A 21906-nucleotide genomic window follows, 5' to 3' on the forward strand; every position below is an offset into this window, starting at 1 on the left:
TGGATGGAATAGCCTAGAAGTATACAGTTAAATCTTACATAATTTGGATTTCTTGTATAATTATTCTAAATAAGTTAATAATTAATCATTAAATATTGATTTATACTATAGAATTATTTTACACGCAAGCACTCCTCGACAGGTCTTTATAAGTAAAATCATTCAGCACACATTTGTTCTTGTACTTAAAAAAAAATTTCTTTTTAAGAAATAATTTTTATGCGTGCACTATATTAGAGATCAAGAAAAGAAACAGTTGAAAACACAACAAAATGAGAGTTTTGGCAATATTAATCAGCCTCTTTGGTATTAAAGCCCTGATATTGCTTTCTTGTTTTAACTCAATCAAAAATTATTTAACGAGAGGAGTTCTATCATATATTTTATACATGATTAAAAAGAAGATTATTATTATATTATAAAGAACGCGATAATTCTACCTTTTTTTAGAAAAAATAGTTTGTATTATAGATTTCTCTCCAATATGCATTGGGAATTTTTAAAATGCGCTCAGTTATGTTTTTCTCAGTGGAGATTACAACACAGATCTCGATTCTACTAGTTCCTTGTCACATCACGTTCCAATTTGGCATCCTTTTATACGTTATATAGATATGCGTTCAGTCTAGGTAGACATAATATTGGACATAGATAAGATGCTGTATAGTCTCTCCACGACTGAGACGCCATGCAAAACAGAAATATATATATTTATATGTGTATGTGTTTCGGAAAAGAATGTGAAGGGCCTTTAAGCGTTCGTGCTACCATTACTCCCGTATAAGCTGGGATGTACGTATTTGTCATGCAGTGTTCTTAAATGCCTCAATAGATTGCTTTTTACATTGAAGCCTTTTTTACAGTAGGAACAGAGGAAAGGCTTCTCGCCCGTATGCGTTCTCTGATGGATGACCATCGAGGCGTGGCTCGGGAATTCCTTTTGACATATATTACATAATTTTTGGTGATTGTGTACCCTCTTCGGCTTAGGGGGCGCCGAATTGTTCATCAAGGCCAACTGTTCCTCCGTATGTTCCGTCTGTATGTGACGTACCCACTCCTGCGGTGTGGAATACATGTTGCCGCATAGGTCGCACTTCAGAGGTGGGAAGTCCTTGCTGTCGTCGTTCACATCGTCCTGAAATCGTTGCGGTTCACGAAGTTCTGTGATATAATTGTATTTACGCGAATCATATCGCACTTAAAGAAATCCAAAATACCTTTCGTTTCTTTCTTCGATTTTCAGTCATGTCAGCGTGCGTGAATTCTATATGTCTCACCCAATCTGATGGTCTGTTAAATGTTTGACTGCACATGTCGCACGTCAATGGTGTATATTCCTCCTCTTCCATATCTCCATCTTCGTCCGCGCTGTGCACAATCTCCTATGAAGGGAATAGTAGGAATTGTTTTACTTCCCGATCTCTTCATTATAAAAAAGAATGAATAGTTTTACTTTAACGTACTGGTTTGATATCAATCTCGTGGTCTATCGTAAGCGATTCCGACGGATCGATCGTCTCTTCCCAATCGATCGGCTCATCCTTCACTAACAGTTCCAAATTTAGTTCCGTCTAAAAAAGGAAAAAACGAGAAGAAAACGTTAGATTTTCTATGCCTCTTTACGCCTCTCCTTTTTTTTATCACGTCATTACAATTAAATCTACAAAAAGTTGTCTCACATTGTCGCCACCTTCGCTCTTCGATTTGTTCGATTCGACATCACTATTTACAGATTTTTTCTTCTTTCCATTCGTCTCGAGATTCTCTTTGTTTTTATTTTGCTCATTGTTCTTATTTTCCTCCAAGATTTTCTTGGCGTCGGATTCGTTGGTCTTATCTTCGATGATCTTCTCAGTGCTTTTCCTCTCGATTGGCTTCGAGGGTTGTATATTATTTTGGCATGCCGTAGCCGCCTGTTGCGCGTTCTCGACTATTTTCTCGGTGGTCGGTTGCACCAGTTTGATCTTCTGTATCTGTCCGGTCAGCTGCGAGGGCTCCCGTTTGTCACGTTCGATCTTCTGATTGTTCGACTGTATATTTTCCTTCTTGCTGCTACCGGTATTCGATCTCCATAGTCCACGCACACGCAATATATCACCGGCTTTCAAGACTCCCTCCAGCTGATCATTCGTCACGGTGGCTTCGCCGCTGTACATGTATTGTATCAGGATTTTTAGCGTACGATATCCAATCTCTGTAGGCAATACCTGAAAAGCACAGAATAATATTATCGAATCGTTTATTGTATGCGCGTGTTATACTGTTTCAAAATGACAATCTTGATTTTGCAACGAGCAGGAAAAATATCACGTTAAAAGATTCAGCAAATCTTCATTGTACCAACCACGATTATCGGAGCATTAGTATTCGCGCCAAAGTGGCATGTCTGGAAAATGTGACTTAGGTACGATGAGCAGGCAGCGAGGACGAATCGATGAGCCGCCACGTGTCGGCCGCAGGACGTGGCCAGCAGAACATCCGCAAAGGACTCCGAATGAAGCAACGTCGCGACGGAGCTATGAAGATGCGCTCCATAGCTGTGCCACTTCAGCTGATAATTCTCCGAAGCAGCGATTGCCATCTTTTCTGTGTTAAACAAAAGCGCGATTCAATTAGATAAAATATAAAAGTATAACATTGCGTGCCATTCTGTGCATTTAATGCTAAACGCATATTAAAATTAATCGAATTAATTTATCTAATCCATACAGTTTTGACGTAGAATAAACGTCAGAAAAATGCGATGTATATGCAATATGCAATGTTTGTAGAGAATTTTAATGCGTCTGTATGCGATGAGCCTGTTGCGTGGCGATGTAATCTTTCATTGATAAACCGATGAAATTACATATTTGGCAGAACATGGCAGCGTCGAATCTGTTTTTCGTCAGCATCTTGCGTATTTTTATCAGTATCGATCTATCGTCGCGATTACGCGACTCCGGACGATTATCTACAAAGGCGGATTTAGAAAGAGAGGCTACACGTCGCCATGATCGCGTCCGATCTCGCGAGCGAAAAGCGCGTCACGATCTAGCGAATGATCTGTGATTCCTTCGCCGCGTGATCCACAAAGACAAAACATCTCCTTCCAGCGTAAACGTTATCTCTCCACCGCGATTATATCGCAGCAGTCGCGTAAACTTGGCGTCGTTCGGCTCGCACGTTGCTCCAAAATTGTACGAATCATTTGAAAAATCGATACGGAGATGTACGACGGATACTTTCTCGAGAACGATCACGATACGTTGTTCGAATTGGCGAGATCGATTCGATCGTTTCCTTCACTCACGACTCGAGCGGAGCTGTCGAGCTGTCCCTTGATCACGTTTGCGACGATCCCGTCGTCGTCGTCGTCGTCGTCGTCGTTGTCGCCGCCCGTATCAGTCACAGATCAATGCAGGCCGATAAGTCGCGCAACGTGATAAACTCGCCGCCGCGAGATTATTCCCCGATCTCCATAGCTCGCCGCGCGTTAATCGAATTTGCAAACTCAATCAGGATGCGCAGGCATCGGGGTTGACCGCCCTGTCCTTTACCGCGAATCCGGCGATCCGACACGGCACCCCTCATTCGCACCCTCTCGATACCGAGGTGTCGGGAGTCGCGTGTACTATTACGTCGCGGATGTATAGCATGTATGTATGTATATATATATGCGGGTTACACCGGAAACACTCCGACGCGCGTCTCGACACTGAGGAAGAATCCCCGCATTGATATTCGCGGACGCTCGCGTGAATCATCCACGGGGAGAAGAAGAGCGCGAGAGAATCGCGTCGCGACGAGCCCTCGATCGCTTCCCCCTCCCCCTCTCAGCCCCTCCACCTCTTTCTCTCTTGTTCCGGCCAGACGTCTCGTTTTTGCCGTTCTCGCGATTTACCTGAAAACATCGGCGCACACTGCCGGACAACGAGACTCGCAGGATTCACACCGAGATCTACTCGATCTAGCCGGGCGCGCGATTCAGCCGCGACGATAAACGAATCCGAGGGAGACGCGCGGAGGATCAGGACGTCGACGGAGACGGAGACGGGCAGACTGCGTGCACGAGCGCGACGTATCTCGCGCGCGTCGTCGGTGTTTTGAAAGGCGCTTGGCGCGGACAGGACGGGGGCACGGGGCAGATACGAGCATCGAACGAACCGCCGCGTAGGGGCCTAAAAATCGATATTTCGGTCTTTGCTCCATCCTCTCCGCGCGCCGTACGGTGCGGTGCGGTGCGGTGCGGCGCGGTGCGGCGCGGCGCGGCGCGGCGCGGCTCGCCGGCGAAAGCCGGCTAGAGAGGTAGAGGCAGGGAGGGTAGGGTATGCCCCCCTGTGTTCATCATCGATTTTCCCGGCTACCAATCGCACGCATCCATTTATCGCATCGATCGCCCGAGCTGATTTCAGCGTTTGCGTCCGTACGTCCATCCGCCCGCTCGCTCCACGACGATTCATGCACCCTCCCGACGATTCCCTCTCTCCTCCCTCCCGAACCGTCACTTCTCTACCGCTCTCTCTTCCTATTCTCCCCGCACCCGCCGGGATACCCTTCCCGCGACCCTACCCCTTCGTCGAAGCGACCCTCGCCGCCACCGCCACCGCCGCCGCCGCTGCTTCGGTTCTCTGTATCTTCGATCGTAGATGCGACTCGACTCGAGAGACCCGTCGAGGGTCGCGTCGAGAGGAAGGCCGACCTCGCGATCGCGTCCGCCGACTTCTTGATTTATGCCTGTTGATATTCGGCCATGTCGATGGACGGTTTCCTTATTTTAAGGCTCTTCTCTCGTCGAAGGGGAGAAAAGTATATGATTTTTTCGGAGCGACGAATCGTCGCCGAAGTATCGATCACCTGCCGCTCGATGATCCGTCCCGTCCAGACCAAGGATCGCGCTTCCTTTCTCCCTCTTTTGCGAGTTTGTTGACACGGGACGTCTAGAAGATTTTACCAAGAATTAGTCATCTTCTCGCGATGATATTCGTCGCGCGTCTCTTCGATTGATTTTTCGAACAATTTATAAGTCTCTAGTCTTATAGCAAGCTCTAACGCAAAGTTTACACGCGCATTGATATACATATAAGACAAATTACAAGATTGACACATGCAAGAGCATTTTTGCGTTTAACGATATCGGCAGTACTTGCCGCAGTCGAGTTTGAATGATTTCTTTTTGGAGATAGGACTTACTATTTATTTTCTATCCGTAACGATAACTTTGATTGATACCTACGTGTTTGCAGTAGAATCAACAATTGCACTCTTGTATCACTCTAGTGTCACGCGTCGACGCGCCGAGGCCGGAGGGATCTATGGATCGTTTCGGGCTTTGTCATTCCGACTTGGTGGAAATTGGACGCGATCGAAGATGCTATTCGTGCCCGAAGATGGCGCCGGTAGTGGGATTGTTCGATTTTCAGGATTTCCTCGGTCACATGCACTCGCTAAGCGTACGTGTGCGTGTGTATGCGGTGTGTATGTACGTGTGTCCACGTGTGTGTGTGTGTGCGTGCGCGACGACGTACCGCATTGCGTCGTCGACCCATTTTGCAACGGGGGCGATAAGTCGCGCTCGCGCGACCCTCCCTGCCGTTTAAATAATCAATCTCGCGACGCCCGCTTATCGAGACGCCTTTTTACCTGTCGGTGCTACGACGAGGAGGTGGTTAGGATGCGCCGCCTGCTTCGGCGTCGCCGAATTCTTCGTCTCGCGTTGCATCCGATCAACTGACTTTTCCCCTCGCCCCCTGACGTTTCAGATCCGGCCTCCTCGGGCTCCGATATATAATATATAATATCGTCGCGGAAAGAAGAAAAGAGGGAGCCGATCGGAATCCGCGGGAACGGCCAAGTTCCGATGATCGCGACGACGATCGATCCGCGGGCTGAAGGTATGCGCGTTTGAATCGCGATCGCTCGAGTCACGTGGTGCCGAGTCACGTGGCGCTTTCGCGTGAGCAGCGCGAGGGCGCTTCGCTCGCGAACACGTCGGGCGACGGGCTTCACAACAGTCCGTGTGTTTCGTAAATATGCGCGTTATTGCCGTCGGCCGGGGGTACGAGGTCGCGACGACGACAACGATGACAGGAAGGATTTGAGAGAGAGAGGATGCGAGTCTCGGGAACGTGGCGCGCGTCGCGGACTTTATTCGAACGGCGGACGGGGCTCGCGTGCGAATCGCGAGTGGCCTCGTTGACCCAATTTTCGTAAACGAAGGCCCTTTCTTCGCGACTATGACCCTCTCGGTGCGCTCCCTGATCGGAGTCGGTGGCCTCTAAGAACGATGACGGGTGGTCGCGCGGCCCGTCAAGTTCGCTGAGTTCGAAGAGGGAAAGTTGAAAAAAATCGTCCCGGGCTGTGGTTTCTACGCGAGGATACTCGATCGGAGGACTCCTCTTTCCTTTAGAATATACGGAAATTAGGTTAAGTTCTTATCGCCTCGTTATATCCTCGTGGCTCGAGTAGCTCGATTCCCCGACCTCGGGAGCTCAACAGGCGGATTCCGCGTAAAGTGGTGAATAGATACATGGATGTTGCTGCTGGCTCCCGCACTTGTCCAGTGTTTCGACTCGGGGACCGGACGGAGCGGGCAACATGAAATATGTTTGTCCAAAATCGCAAAGTGCAGAAACGTCAAAGAGACACGATTGTACGATTCTGATAAATCGCCAGCGATCCGTGGCCGTGATTTCTACGTTCATATATGGCAATACGTGAGAGGAACTTTAGCCACGAGCAAGATGCCTCACATCACGCGAAAATGGGAGCTATTCCCGGGCAGAAATCGCTTTTGTTGCGACGGCCGAGTGATGATGGCACCGCAAACCGGAGTATTCTATGTCACAGTGTGCCTCATCGTCGGAACAAGCGGATTATTCTTCGGTTTTGAGTGAGCATACCATAAATTTACGTCGTATTATATATTTGGTTCTTTAAAAATAAAGAATTAGATGGAGATAAATTATTACAACATATTGCATTCTTTAAACTTTTCTGAGATAAACGAAAGATAAGACTAGTATGTCGAAATAATTTGTGAAATTGAATGCCGAAGGTTTAAAATTCATGCTTTTCTATGCATTAACAAAATAAAATTATCTTTTTTTCCAGTTGTCCATATTTGGCACTACACGTAACACCAGCAATACCAGTAATAGGAGCTCTGTTATTTATATTTGTAATGTCTGCTTTGTTCCGCACAAGCTTTAGTGATCCTGGAGTAATTCCAAGAGCAACACCTGATGAAGCAGCATATATTGAAAAACAAATCGGTATATAGATATAATTGTCATTTATAGACATTTAACTATTTTAATGTCATTGATATTTAGATGTAAAAATTATGAAAAAATTTATTATCAATTTATTAAATGCTAAATTAAAACATTTTTTATGCTGGATTGTAGAAGTACCAAACAATGGTAACTCTAAAACATACAGACCTCCTCCTAGAACAAAAGAAGTCTTGATTAAAGGACAACCAGTAAAATTAAAATATTGCTTCACGTGTAAAATATTTAGGCCACCAAGAGCCTCTCATTGTAGTTTATGCGACAATTGTGTAGGTATGTGTGTATATATTATTATATTATTTTTTATTAAAATGTAAATTTATCAAAAAGTAGATTATATTCGCATAAAGATATCTGCAATATTTGTTTTCTCTTTTCTTTTTATATTATCAGATATATCAGGATTAATGTTACATAATGATCGCTGATAATTAATCACAAATATCAGACATAATTTTAAAGATAACTATCTTTGCAGAGAGATTTGATCATCATTGTCCATGGGTCGGTAATTGCGTGGGCAGAAGAAATTATAGATATTTCTATGCTTTTATAGTGTCCCTAGCATTTCTCTGCGTCTTTATATTTATATGCGCAGTCACACACCTAATTATGCGTAAGTGCTTTAATTTCTAAATTGTTAAATGAATAGACATAAATACTTTAAGAAAATCATAACACAATAATATCTACTTATCTCATTTTTACATCGTAATTATAGTTACAAAGGATAACAAGCCATTCTTAGAAGCAGTCAAGTTATCTCCAAGCAGCGTTATTGTGGGAGTCGTATGTTTCTTTTCTGTTTGGAGCATTTTAGGCCTTGCTGGCTTTCATACATATTTAACTAGCAGTAATCAAACAACTAATGAAGATGTAAGTAAATTTAATAAAATTATGTATAAGCAACTTTTATATAATATAGAAGCAACTTTTTCAATTCTTTTATTTTTTTTCTGACTGTTATTCCACAATAGATTAAGGGATCATTCACGAATAGGAGAGGCCAGGACAATTTTAATCCCTACAGTCAAGGAAATATTTGTGGAAATTTTTTTTATGTTCTATGTGGACCCGCTCCACCTAGTTTAATTGGTAAGATCCTTCTTCACATATCAATATAATATCTAACAAGTATTCACATATCAATATAATATCTAAATATTTCTAAATATATACAATTATATACAAATAGATACAAGAAATTATACATCATTCTCGGTTTTATTCATCATTTTCATCATATCTTTTTAGATCGAAGAGGAATAGTTACACCCGAATATCGCGCAGAGCATGAATCAATTGGAGATGATAATATAATCGTTAACAATAAGACATATGGTACTGCAAAGATCGTACAACCTCAGGTAATTACAATTTATAGCATATTTATTAGTCTATTTTTTGTATACTAACTTCGGATAAATAGCTCAAGTACAGATGTTATTTAGTAAATAAATAATATATACCATATATATCATGATATATACCATATAATAATATATACCATATTACAATTTTTTATCTTTCTTTTTCTTATACATTACAATAGCCAAATGGTACGACGGTTCAAACAAGTCCTACCACGGATCTCACGGGCTCGATGAACAATTTAATCAGCGGTCAACATTCTCCGAAAATAGAATCAATAAACGGTGAGTTGACCCTTTTGAGGCATCCTACGCGTTGCCCCGAGGATCTACCGAAATATCCGCGCCAATATATCAACGATACTTATGTGCCGCCATATCCGATGCAGCATTGCTCTCAGGATTCTGTGAAACATATTAAATATAACACCGAGATAGATCGATTAAATCCAGAATTTCAAAAGTATCCATGTAGGTGCGAGGAGAGTTTACAAAAGTATCCTCACAGATGTAGGGAGGAATATCATAGATGTTCGGACAACAATATCATATACGATCAATGTATAGGGGATCAGAAATATGGCATTGATCTTCAAAAATATCCTCAAAGATATTCCGAGGATCCCTTGCGTTATCAGATGAGCGAGAAAAACGGTTATACCGATCTGCAAAAATTTCCACAATGTTATTCCGAGGATCCGTTGCGACTCGTGCAATCTCCGCATATGCTTAAATATAATAATTTGAGGTGTACCGAGCACAGTTTAAAGTATCCTATATCGAAGAATATTCTACCGGCACGTATATTAGGTACGGGTGGCATACCGATTATCGGGCAGACAGCGATCGGTCTTGTCGTCAATAGATTCGGCTCTGGACCACTAACCAACGATTTATCATACACCGAAAACTCGTTATGTCCGAGCGATAGTACGGAAGAAGATCTCTTGAATCGTCGTTTTATCATGAGTTCACTAAGTGATAACGAGGATATTTAACGTTTGTTATATATAAATTAATAATAATGCATTTTTTAAATATATGACGATGATTGGGTTAAAGAGAAGAGGGGAAAAATGATAAAAATCATGTAATTATTACATTCTCTTACCAAAGAAATTGTAGATTCATAATATTAGAAAGCTTTAATATGATTCGTCCTATTCTCAAAATCTCTCGCACTAAATAAGTGCTCTGATTTGTATATATAAATGATTATATATGGTTATTCTTGATATCTTTAATTGGGAATATTAAAAAGAAGAATTATATGTATAAATGTCAAACCAGTTGAAATTAATTGTTGCAAAAAGAGATCTATTTATTTTTTGAAAGTACTGTTTTGCGTTATGCATAAATTTTTATTTTAAAAGTAAAATATCTATATTATAGTTATACAATGATACATAAGCGAAATATTAAGAGATATAAGATGTATAGCAATTATGTTTATTTAAGATGCAATTCTTTTCTTTTTTTTTTTTATTAAACTATCTTTTTTAGTTATATTTTATACATTCTAAGAAAAATAAGTTCTATTGAACTTTTAAATCTCTGTCATGTTGCATTATTCTGCATTCAATATATTCCTGCCTTTTTTTTTCTCACATAAGTTATGCTTAATTTAGCTTTCATTATGGAGAGGGCTAAAAATGCAATATATATATATTCTCAGCATTTTTTTCATTTTTTCAACAATGAATTTATATTGTAAAAACAAAATTCTTTTAGATAATGTATTCTTTAGGTAAATGTTTTTCTATGTGTATGTATATTACCTAAGTTTTTTTAGTAGTTAGTAAAATTTGGACATAATTCAATAAATTGTATTTCTTTGTTGTTTAAAATTACATCCTGTTATCGAGGGCTCAGAGCATACTACTTGGTAAGTGTATTTCATACATTTTGATCGTCTCTTTGCGTGTTTTAATATATAAATTATCTGATTTATCTTCACTAGCATTAATAAATCACACGTGACGTTTTTTTTAAATATTTTTATAAGACTAATTTTAGAACAGTATTAATTACAGGGTTTATGGTTTGTGACTAATTGTTTGCTCTATAATTTGGGGTTTTACAGGTTGGAGAAAGATAAGTTATATATGTAATTTGTAAATATTTTAATAGTCATAATATATGCGGAAAATGCACTGTGTGCATGAAAAATGCATTTATATTAAAAAAGACTGAGATTTACAATATATTTATATAATATTTAATCTTTCAATCTTTTCTTTAAATTTTCAGAAATAGGATTCAGTAAAAATATTAATATATTTCAAAATTTATAATTGTACTTATGTATGATAAAACAAAAAGAAATAAATGAATAAGATTTATTCTATTTGTTTTATCACGAATAAATAAATACAATGTTTGCAAGAAAAATTTTCCCCAATGATACATCTAATGTAGGCTGTTAATCTTATAGAATGTATTAAGAACAAGTTCAATAATTGAAATTACAATGAGAGATTGTATTAGTATTACTGATACTTTATGTCTAAGAAACACGAGGCCAACGCTGCACTTTTTGATAATAAATGTATGATTTTTCTTCCTTTTTTTTTCTAAAAAAGTTTATAACAGCTTGTCCTTAATAGCAATGATTGATTTTTTTTCTTAATGCAGTATATGTGCACTTTGTACAAATTGTCCATGTAAAAAAGCTATAAATAATCTTAGTTACTTATTTATCAATGCTAATTTTGCTTCTAGGTAGTATGACAAACAGCATAAGTCAACTTGTTACCAACGAAATACCGCTAGCGTCTCTCAATATAGCACCAATTGATATCGATGAAATCGCCCCGTTGCCTCCTCGTCAAAGTGTCGTCGTCTCTTCTTCACTGGATACATCTTCCATACCGGCAGTAACGACTCCATTATCCGCGTCTAGACTTAGATTGTTGCAAGACACAACTATGATAGAGTCTGCCTTAGATTTGGATTCATTGGAAGATGCGAGCGTCGGTAGAGGAAGCCAATCAGGACTTATAAAAATGGGTGTAGTATAAAATTCAGCTATCCACGAATCGCATAGAGTTGTGTCGATTTTTCTTTGATATGAATAATCCAATTTTAATATATTAAATTTAAAAAAAACATGAAATGCAATTTTTTTGTTTGTTACATTTTCGTCATAATTCGCACGAGAAACGATAATTACACGCAAATATAATCATTAGTATATTTAATTGCAAAGTTAATTGCGAAAAGTTGATAATTATCATATTCTTGAAAGAAAAAGAAATTTCGAGCGATATTTTCAAAAACTGGAAAAAGGAAAATTAAATTATATAAATTAATAAAATGATTGAACTAATTTGCATAGTTAAATTTATATAATTGCATAAAAAATTGTAACATTGCATAATTAGAGTATTATTTTCTATAACTGCATTAATTATTATATCATATTTATATGCAGCTTTAATAACTGTGTATACGCCAGAAAAAAGGAGTCAATAATATATTTTTTCTATTCTCTAAATGTCTAATGTCTGCATTATGAGAAATATAACATTCTCTATTGGCTATAACGTTTTTAAAAGAACTTTGAAAAGTATTATTTTAATATGTTGATTAATATATTGTTAATATTATATAAATATAGATTATTCATAATTCTATTCTATATACAAAAAATTAATTGAAAGAAGATATTATAATGATGAGAGAGAAAAAATTGTATAATATTTAATTTTACTGATCCAAATTTGTGTTATTTAATATACATAAGAAAATTTATATTTTACTTTCTGGCACATTCATCTAATAATACATTAAAAATGTATTATTTCATACACACATACACACACACATATGATATTATTGAAATTGATTGATTATAATAAATATAAAAGATCGATAGTGTTACATTTGTACAAACTATATTTCTAGCACTTGTTTGTGCTTGAATTAAAAGGAAAGATTAAAGTATGTTGCATTATATAAGAACTGTTGAATATATTTGAAAGAGTTTTGAAAGAGATGGAGAGAGAGAGACAGAGAGAGAGAAAAAAGAAAGAGGAGCTTTCAATAATATATTTGAACTGTTTTGCAAGAGAGAGAGAGAAAAAAAGAAAGAGGAGCATTCAATAATGAATAAACAATATTTATTACAGGAAAATGCAAAAATTATAATATTTCTTTTGTTATTTTCCTAATATTCTTAGTGATATTGTCTTTTTGAAAGGATTTGTCATGTGTACAGTGTAAAAAGTTTTGTAAATAAAATTTTCATACATGTTAGCATAGTTTTACAGATATTTACAAAATTTATTAAAGGCCGCTGGTAGTAAGCATTTAAATATTAGAATTATCACTGCCTGATTTATTGATGAAATTTTGTATCAAAATTATATGTTATTACCTAATTTGACGTTACGCGATTAAATATTAGTCAAATGAATAATATTGAAGGATATATTAATAAAATAGCAGTTATCATATTAATGAATAAGAATTGCCATTATAAAGACTAAAAATGCTATTCTTTTGTATATAAGACATATGTATGATATTCTGTATATGTATATATTATGTAGGTGTATAATGAAATCCGCATATATATAATATATAATGAAAGTTGAAAACTTTTATTAATATTTTATTGTATTTCCTTTCAAAATATATATTAAATGAACAATTTTTCTATTATATCATTTCTATATATCATTTATTTTATAAATAGCCAAAATTGTAATTTTTCTTTTGTGCACAAAGTTTTATTTTTATCGATATAAAAATATGTAACTATGTGTATGTAGAATGCCATCTCGTAAATAAAAATATTGCGCGTTAACAATATTTATAAAAAACAATAAGTATTGTGTATATTAGTTTTTGTTATGGAATATATATTAAATAAGTTAATATTTTTACATCACACATAATTTACATATAGATATGGTTTCAAAAAATGTATTATATTTTAAAATAGACATATATTTTGTGTAAACAAAATATGTGTGTGCATGTATCTCTCTCATGTGCATTATTAATACAATACAAACATAGAATATATATTAAACCATGAGTAATTGATGCACAAGAACAGCTAATATCAATATAATGAGCGCAATACTTAACCCAGTAAGATAAACAGTTATTTGATAAACACTTATTTGACGTTTACATTTGGTTGTATCAGTACTATTGTCCGATTTATTATTGACATCGTTTTGGCAGTAAAATTCCATAGGATCTGTCATCATATTTAAATAATGATATATGTGCGTTTTTTTTCAAGTTATTATAATGAAACTTTCATATTTCTACTTACCAGCTTGTAGCTCGACTTCTTTCTGTACTTGACTTTCTTGCGCTTTGAGATCTAGAAGTTCTTGTAGCGACAATAGTGCCTCCTGCGGCCCTTCGCCGGGAAATAGATAATCCGATAGTGTAACTTTACTTTCGGGTAATGCTATTAGTACCCTCCGCGGTGGTTCATGCAATGTGATGTTCTCTGAAAAGAAGAGAGTGTAAGAATATAAATGTATCGAAATCTATAAGAGAAATCTCTTAAAAACAATATTTTCAATCTACCTTCAGGAGAGCCATTTTCTTCTTCTATTAAACTATCCCAATGCATTTCCAATCTGCTTGCCAAAGATCTCACAATGTCTTGTTTCACAGCCATGCTAGCATCTGCAATACTGGCTTTTTGATGTAGGAATGTTCTACTGACTAATTGTCCGATTAGTCGTATTGATGCACTACATGATGTTACTTTTATACATGAATTAGTATCGCTTTGTTCCTAAAAAAATAAAATTCCATTTTTTAAATTAATTATCTAATCACCTAAACTATAATTGTAATATTTATAAACGAATTTGTTTGTACTTACACAGGGAATATATAGGCTAACTTGAAGCGAATTATTGTTATTGTCTTTCTTATTTTTACATTCTTTGCTATTTTTTTTTCTTTTGCCAATTGTTTCTAATGCATCGTCCGGAGCTCCAACTTCTCCCTCGATAACGACAAGCGAAGACTCGATTAAATCTGCTACGCTTGTCAAGATATTCTGTGAGGTTTATGCTTTTAATTCATATAGTATTGTAAAAATAATGTATTGTTTATTTGTCAATACCTGCAACTGTTTTTTGAAAGTCTCGGGATTTTTATCTGCAGCAATAAGATACAATCTGTCAAAGTCTATTAGAGCTTCAAGTTGATGCCATCTAGTTGCTTTTTCTTGGAATTTCCAGTCAGCTGGTTTTAATATATTATCTTTATTAATCTCTACATACTTGCAAACATATCTAAAAATAAATGTATGTATATATAAAAAAAATGTTACTCTAAATTATAGTTAAGAGATATGATATATATGAAGAATTCAAGTTTATTTAAACTATCAAAGGCAACATACTTTTGTGTGATGCTGTTAAAACTTAATATAATCTTCTCATCCTGGCTATTTCCACAAAGGTGCTTATTATTCCATGAAAGAGTTTTGTAAATAGCATTAAGAGTTGACTTAAGCTTCTGTACATTATTAGTATTATCTAAAGTATCCTCAGGTCCGACAATAAATACACCAAGTACCCACATTCCACCAGGCAGCATTTTTGTAACCTGTAAATGAAATAAAACATCATTATGATTATCTCTATAAGATATATATTATGCTACTATATAAAAGATAACAATTAAATAGTTTATAAATAAATAAGGAATCAAGTCTTGTATATCTTGTTCTATAATTGCATCAAAACAGTAATACATACATGTTTAGCATGATCAGCGACCCAATTTATAGGTATATCTTTAACAGACTTAATATATGTATTTGCTGTATCCTGTTCTTCAAGCGAAGTAGAGCTAATTAATGTTTCTTCAACAACACTTTTAGTGAGAGGAGGTGGCGTTTTCGCTAAATGCACTACATAGTCTTTTTGCCCTGCACTCTATAAAATCAAATAGAAGAAGTTAATATGAAATAAGTTTTGTTACATATGATTTACTATTAAATCCAATATTTAAGAATCAAGCTTTTTCAAACAGACTGAAGTTTTTATTTTCAAATTGATTAAAAACAAAAAGTTGCAACAATACGTTCGAATTTCAATAATTTGAAGAGAGTAACTTGAAAAAATTTGCATTGCGTTCATATGTTCGTCACATATGTTAAGTTAGTAACAAAGTAAGTGTGACACTGCAAAATAAAAGAAGAGAGAAATAGTCGAACCTGTCCTAGAATTAATCCTATTACGTATCCATCCGGTTTGGCTAGAGAAGCTAAATACGCGCGAAGAGGTTCCTCGGCATAAATCGTTCGTCCCATTTTTCCTCCTATTCCTTCGTGCTACTCTTCCATATAGGTTCTTCAAGCAACAGCTCACGACATCCGCTACGTACGTAATCGGAAAGAAGTCTGACGTCTGACAGAGATGCCAAGCCGGCGTTTTCGGGGAATATTCTCAATATTCGTACAGTAGCACCATCACTTGTAGAAATTGGAAACACGTAATCACATTCCGTTACTGTCGATTAAATTACTTCCCTGTTACTTCGATGCGTATTATGTTACCTCAGCCAGATAATACAGTCTCCTCTGTAACTGAATGTACCCTGCTGTCAGATAGAAGACTCACGAGCAGGTTCGAATCGCAGCCTGCGATGTCACGCGTTCTATGCCTCTTGCGCAAATAGTATACATAAGTAGAAAATTGCTGTCGATTACTGTTTACTAGCACGTCCGTTACTATCGACTGAATAGAGCGAGCGATATGATAAAGGTCATGATAAAGGTGATAAATGAAAGCGTGTAATGCGCACAAACAATTCGGTCGTTCTTGCTAAGTTTTGTACGCGCGTATCGCGAGCACGGAAAAAATTTATATTGCTTTAAATAATTGAACCGGACAGAGGGTTAAGAGAGAGCCAAAGGATAAACTGCTCCCTGTGTGATTGCGCACAATACGATATTTCATGAGTAGCGCGCTTTAAAATGATGAATATTGTTTGTAAGATAAAAGTAGACAATGTACAGCGGACAATGGATCGCCCTTCTCTTATTTATTTTTACGCAAGCAGATGGATCTGCCTTGGATGAAAAATCGTGCATTGTGAGTCGTATGACAGACTTGTTTATCTCGAGAATAATACGTAATGCTGTAATACTTTATACAATTTTAACTTGTTTATTTGGACGATAATGGATAAGTGTCCTTTTTGACGAGAAATATATAATAAAGTATCATTATATGCATGTTACATACACACACACACACACACATATATATATTTTATTTTATTTTTCAGTATAAGTTTGAACAAAAATGTGGAGATGTAAATAGTTATAGTGTAATTCAAAACGATCACGAACCATCAGTTTTTAATTATTGTACCGCTGAAGATATTCCTGACAATATTCACTTTGGTGTAAGGAGTAGCGGAATTGATGGGACCTTAACTGGTATACTATTTTGATATCGAATAATTGATTAACAAAACAACTAATTATATCTATTAATCATACATCTTTCTTTTTATCTAAGATTCTGTTAAAATTCAGTTTGCACATCCCAAAAGAAAATGTGTATCAGAAATAGCCTTATTAGTTAATCCTTCAATTAAGAATGAAAGAGAGTGTGAAGAGTATAACTTCGGAGTGGGTGACACTGCAAATGTACATAGTAAAGCGATAGCCGTATGTTTTCTTAGGAATACTAATCTTGTACAATATAATGATAATTCAACATCCTTATGTGAGGTAATAAACAATATTAAGACCTATATATATATATGAGTTTAGATGTTAAATGGTATAAGTCCAAACTTGATTTCAAGTTATTAGCAGATTTAGAGTACAAATAATGCAATCTATCATCAATCTAATTACTTCTGTATTTATTTTTTTACTTTTGAATTTGTTTTCAAGATCAATCAGATTTCAGATAAGTTATTTTTAAGTTAAAAACAAATGCAAAAATCTTTACTTCTCAAAGTTTTGTTTTTTAAATTTGTGTCGCTTAACATCTGAATGACTCATATGTTTATATATAGATATTATATATGTAATTAATGTTTAATATTAAATTTTGCAAAATAATCTTGTAAATATACAAGAGTATTGTTAATATTTATATAAATGTACATTAGTACTGTAGTTTGTATATATACAAGAATAATATATTTGAAAAGAGATTAATTTTTTTTGTCTGTATATTTATATACACACATATATTGTATAACATACACACATTAATAAAAAACAAATCTATTTAAAAATTATAAATAAAATTAATATTAATATTTCAGAATAATATTAGCGGGTTGTGGTTTCAACATATTTTTGCAGGATGTTATGCACTTCAATTTCACATAGGTGGTAAAAAATATGTAATAAGGGGCCACAAATTCTTAAACACTACTTATCAACGTACAGAAGTAATGGAACCACAGTTTATTTGTAAATATGAGACGTATTATAATCCTAATGAAAGGTATAGTAATAATAATTGTTATGTATAAATGTATGTTTAATTTCAGAGAATAAGTAATAAAAATAGTTTATTTGTAGAAAATTGATATATTGAATTGATATAAAAAAATTAAAATATAAAACAGGATGTTTATATATTACAGACATGAATTAACAAAGTTTACATTAGATACTTCACTACCAGTACATACAGGGAATTTTCTTGAAGTAGTATTGATATCACCAGGGAATAAAAATTCAGGGAAAGGATGTGTCTGGCAGAAGGAACCACTATTATTTTCGCGGATAATTGAGCTTGTAATATTTAGTTATTAAGAAAGATGTATGCATCTTTCTTTTTGCAGCTAACATACAAATTTAATTTTTTATTTTATTTTTTTTTACAGGATCATAATGTTAAGACAAACAATTGCAGTATACAATTGGTAAATATTATCTCTTTTAATTACTCTTAGATTGCAATATATATAAGGTATTTTAATAAAAATTCAAATTCCCTATCTATTTTTACATACTTATATCTCTGTGTGTATATAAGTGTTACATTGAACAAAATTTTGATTAAATAGACGCAAACAGTGAATGGAGAACATATAAAGACTATACAATGCAATTTTCGAATACAAACTACAAAAACTGCAGATTACTGTTTTGTATTTTATATAATAGATGATCGATGCCATAAAGATACTATTTGGAAGCCACAGAATGTAAATGCAGATATGCCTTGTACATGGATAAAACGTAAGTACAAATTGGGGATAAAAAATATAATATTACAAAGAAGTTAAAATTAATTGAAGAGATAATATTTTTTATGTGTGTACCTACTTTGCCATCTAGTACATCAGAAAAAATATTTTGTATTTTATATAGAGCTTATATTATAATTTACAAATATTTTTAATTTTAATTTTAATTAACCATATTGCAAATAATGTTTTCAGGTTGCGCGAATGTTTCACTATATAACAAGAATAATAGTGAGATAATAATATCGGATAAATCGCAAGGCGCAAACTTGTATCTACTGTTGCCGATTATCGCCATTGTATTGATCATATCGACAATAATTGGAATATTATGTTTCTGGCACCTTTGTATTCGAAAGAAAGAGATCACTTTATATGTTAATCCACAGCACGATGATTTTCTGAACTCTGCTTGTTTCGAATCCACCGATCTCAATATCATTGACAACAACGAAAAGGAAATCGATCACGATAATCTTTCCTGCGATGATATTGTTCTTGTTTATACTAAAAATTCTATATCTTTTATGGCATTGATGAAAGATTTTCGCGAAACTCTTGCCAAAATATGCTCCTGTTCTGTAAGTTTTTTATCATATAGATTGTCAATATATCCTACATAATATCTATAATATCATGTATATCAATCAAAATTTTTACAATTTAAAAAATTACCTTGATTAAAATTTATATAATGTAATCTGTTAAGGATGTTTTCAATAACTGTTGCTTTTGAAGGTATATGACTGGTATGATGAAGCTGAATGGAACAACGTAGCTAAAATTGGTCCAGTTGCATGGTTTACCCAATTATTTAATGGTAAATGTCGTGTTGTTTGGATAGATACACCGACAACAAGATCCATCGTTATATCAAGGGAAAGCGATTCAGGTCTGAATAAACTCTGTAAATATCATGAAATAGGTGATTTTCGCGATGTGGCATTTCCTGTTGTGCTTGAATTAGCAAAACGAAATACAAATGATGTGCATCAATATCGCAGGCATTTCGTCGTGAGGTGAGGTTCATAATAAATAAACAATTATTCTCGTGAAGATGAACATTTTTTTTCTCGATTATATCATAATTCATGCTATATTATTTTTTATTAAATTTTGCTTTATTTGTATAGATTTGAAGGGTTGGAAAGCACGGCAAATGTGAACGATCCGTTTCTGGATCTCTCTCCTCACGCGCGATATTGTATGCCACAGCATCTTACGCAATTGTGTTTAGACCTGTAAGTATATCATGTTATATTTGCAATGTTCCGTAAGATAATTCAAATACTTTTAGGTCGACGGTAAAATCACTTATTTCCAAATATCAATTGAAAGCAGAAGAGAATCTTTTACAGCAGCGCTTGAGACTAGTGAAGATAGAATCAATAATGTGAAAAATGTTCATCAATACCATAAGTTGTTACAGGATCTCAGCATTATTATACTTTACGATTGTCCAACTTAATAATACTTTATTCATATTCTTTCCATTATTTCCAATGCGAAGTGATTGTATTAGCATATATAAATTTATTGTTAATCAAAGATCCTCAGTTACCTCAGATTACCTCAGTTGAAAATAAGGCAATATCTATATCACACTCTTTGTGTTAATAAGATTACCGATTTACGTGCAAAAGTTATTTGATATTTCTTTTCGATAATATTGAAATTAAGACAATCTGTATTTTCAGAATTTGTTAATTATATATTGCTTGTTGAACTCGATTTCGCATAATATTAAAAAGTACACTGCAATTTAAGTTTTAACTTTATACATTTGTCATGTTGATACAGATATATTTTACATATAATATATATATATTTTTTTTAATAAAAATGTTAACAAATTATATATATATAAAATGTTAAGAAATTATATATATATATATAAAATCTGTTTCAAGAAGTATTCTCATTATGTATTTCTTATTTCATGGCCTTATTATGTACATTTTATATACTTAAAATATATTTATAAGAATTTCTGTTCACAATCTAAAAAAGTATCACATTATATACAAATGCAGCCTTATATTAATTAAACTTTTTGAGATTTACTTTTTATTAAAAACCAAGTGGAAGACATTAATATTAAATAGCCATAAAAACAAGCTGGTTGAGAGCCAAGTGCAGTAATCAAATCATATTATTACTCACTTTATTTTTTATTTTTACTTTGAATTATATTTTATTTTCATAACTGCATTCAATATCCTTGAGTGCACTTAATAGTAGAAATAGCTCTCTCTCTTCTTTCCAAATAAAACACGCTTCAAAAAAAATGTCAATTATGTTATAAAAAATATCGCGTGACTTTATTAGTTCTATAATATATAATGATGTGTTCGTTTTCAAACTAAAAGTCCTAACAAATGCCAATATGATTGAACTTGATCATAATTTAATTTGATTATCTCGAAGGGTTATTATAAAGCATGATTGAAGCCATTATTATCCTATAAATTTTCCAATAAACGGAAAAATCATCACATTCTTTTTAATAATAAAAGATAACGCAAAACAGATACTATAAATTGTGTTATAGAACTTAATTATGATTTATATCGAGTTTCTTTTTCAATATTAATACTTAATTACAGCACATTTTTGTCCTATCATTAAGATACAGCATATAAACACAAATCGAATAATGATTAGCATATATTAATATATTAAAAATATTTTTGAAAATATGACTGCACTCGATAGAAATCAATCTTGATTATTATAATACCTTATAACTTAATTTTATATTATATTTTTATCTTGGGAGGAAAGAGAGTAAAGATTGAAAAGTTGAGAACACTTTGAAATTACATATTTATTTTATTATTTATCAATATCAAATTAATTTATATTGAAAAAGAATATTATATATTTATATTTCTCGATTTTTATATTTTTATATTTTATTTATTTCTTTTAAGATTTCATCGTTTCTTGTTAGTTTTAGTAAACTAATAATTTTATATTTTATTTCTGAAACCTTTTTTTTGTTTTCAGATCACCAGATTATATGTATATAAATTTTTATTATA

At 34.4% G+C, this 21906-nt stretch overlaps 4 protein-coding genes across 9 annotated transcripts; 2 read left to right on the forward strand and 2 right to left on the reverse strand.

Annotated features, from left to right (window-relative positions):
• Window positions 1-409: 409 nt before the first annotated feature.
• Window positions 410-5762, reverse strand: LOC105249771 (zinc finger protein 615). Of its 5 annotated transcripts, XM_011255488.3 has the most exons (7): window positions 5219-5332; window positions 4840-4922; window positions 2348-2589; window positions 1683-2210; window positions 1467-1574; window positions 1221-1385; window positions 410-1138 (listed from the first exon to the last, which is right to left on the reverse strand). In XM_011255488.3, exons 3-7 carry the CDS (start codon window positions 2582-2584, stop codon window positions 752-754), a joined length of 1425 nt encoding a protein of 474 aa, XP_011253790.1. In that variant the 5' UTR covers window positions 2585-2589; window positions 4840-4922; window positions 5219-5332; the 3' UTR covers window positions 410-751. The 5 variants fall into 5 exon arrangements, with proteins under 5 accessions (XP_011253790.1, XP_019882640.1, XP_011253788.1 ...); XM_020027081.2 differs by lacking the exons at window positions 4840-4922; window positions 5219-5332 and adding an exon at window positions 5626-5762; XM_011255486.3 differs by lacking the exons at window positions 4840-4922; window positions 5219-5332 and adding an exon at window positions 3887-4163.
• A 178-nt stretch (window positions 5763-5940) lies between these two features.
• Window positions 5941-11862, forward strand: LOC105249772 (palmitoyltransferase ZDHHC18). Of its 2 annotated transcripts, XM_011255490.3 has the most exons (9): window positions 5944-6874; window positions 7096-7256; window positions 7392-7550; window positions 7756-7893; window positions 7999-8153; window positions 8255-8372; window positions 8532-8644; window positions 8830-8932; window positions 11369-11862. In XM_011255490.3, exons 1-9 carry the CDS (start codon window positions 6516-6518, stop codon window positions 11665-11667), a joined length of 1605 nt encoding a protein of 534 aa, XP_011253792.1. In that variant the 5' UTR covers window positions 5944-6515; the 3' UTR covers window positions 11668-11862. The 2 variants fall into 2 exon arrangements, with proteins under 2 accessions (XP_011253791.1, XP_011253792.1); XM_011255489.3 differs by lacking the exon at window positions 11369-11862 and having other exon boundaries at window positions 5941-6874; window positions 8830-9916.
• A 1720-nt stretch (window positions 11863-13582) lies between these two features.
• On the reverse strand, window positions 13583-16065 carry LOC105249773 (protein odr-4 homolog). Its single transcript, XM_011255491.3, has 8 exons — window positions 15852-16065; window positions 15391-15570; window positions 15033-15238; window positions 14751-14922; window positions 14505-14684; window positions 14201-14414; window positions 13938-14120; window positions 13583-13859 (listed from the first exon to the last, which is right to left on the reverse strand). Exons 1-8 carry the CDS (start codon window positions 15945-15947, stop codon window positions 13681-13683), a joined length of 1410 nt encoding a protein of 469 aa, XP_011253793.2. The 5' UTR covers window positions 15948-16065; the 3' UTR covers window positions 13583-13680.
• A 240-nt stretch (window positions 16066-16305) lies between these two features.
• LOC105249774 lies at window positions 16306-20657 on the forward strand. Its single transcript, XM_011255492.3, has 11 exons — window positions 16306-16731; window positions 16928-17081; window positions 17164-17378; window positions 17927-18111; window positions 18254-18407; window positions 18497-18535; window positions 18680-18854; window positions 19058-19443; window positions 19601-19881; window positions 19996-20103; window positions 20160-20657. The coding sequence occupies exons 1-11, from the start codon at window positions 16648-16650 to the stop codon at window positions 20257-20259; spliced, it is 1881 nt and encodes a 626-aa protein (XP_011253794.1). The 5' UTR covers window positions 16306-16647; the 3' UTR covers window positions 20260-20657.
• Window positions 20658-21906: the final 1249 nt, after the last annotated feature.

The sequence above is a fragment of the Camponotus floridanus genome, unplaced genomic scaffold, assembly GCF_003227725.1.
Source record: "Camponotus floridanus strain SB8 unplaced genomic scaffold, Cflo_v7.5 scaffold25, whole genome shotgun sequence".
NCBI lineage: Eukaryota > Metazoa > Arthropoda > Insecta > Hymenoptera > Formicidae > Camponotus > Camponotus floridanus.

Coding starts and splice junctions, on each gene's coding strand:
- LOC105249772 (XM_011255489.3), top strand. CDS start 6,516: ATGTTGCTGCTGGCTCCCGCACTTGTCCAGTGTTTCGACTCGGGGACC. Junction 7,551..7,755: donor TTTATGCGACAATTGTGTAG/GTATGTGTGTAT, acceptor CTATCTTTGCAG/AGAGATTTGATCATCATTGT. Junction 8,154..8,254: donor ATCAAACAACTAATGAAGAT/GTAAGTAAATTT, acceptor ATTCCACAATAG/ATTAAGGGATCATTCACGAA.
- LOC105249771 (XM_020027081.2), bottom strand. CDS start 5,704: ATGCAACGCGAGACGAAGAATTCGGCGACGCCGAAGCAGGCGGCGCAT. Junction 2,590..5,625: donor CCTCGTCGTAGCACCGACAG/GTAAAAAGGCGT, acceptor TGTTTAACACAG/AAAAGATGGCAATCGCTGCT. Junction 1,575..1,682: donor AGAGCGAAGGTGGCGACAAT/GTGAGACAACTT, acceptor TTCCTTTTTTAG/ACGGAACTAAATTTGGAACT.
- LOC105249773 (XM_011255491.3), bottom strand. CDS start 15,947: ATGGGACGAACGATTTATGCCGAGGAACCTCTTCGCGCGTATTTAGCT. Junction 15,571..15,851: donor TAGGATTAATTCTAGGACAG/GTTCGACTATTT, acceptor TTGATTTTATAG/AGTGCAGGGCAAAAAGACTA. Junction 15,239..15,390: donor TCGCTGATCATGCTAAACAT/GTATGTATTACT, acceptor TTTCATTTACAG/GTTACAAAAATGCTGCCTGG.
- LOC105249774 (XM_011255492.3), top strand. CDS start 16,648: ATGTACAGCGGACAATGGATCGCCCTTCTCTTATTTATTTTTACGCAA. Junction 17,082..17,163: donor AATTGATGGGACCTTAACTG/GTATACTATTTT, acceptor TTTTTATCTAAG/ATTCTGTTAAAATTCAGTTT. Junction 18,855..19,057: donor GCCTTGTACATGGATAAAAC/GTAAGTACAAAT, acceptor TAATGTTTTCAG/GTTGCGCGAATGTTTCACTA.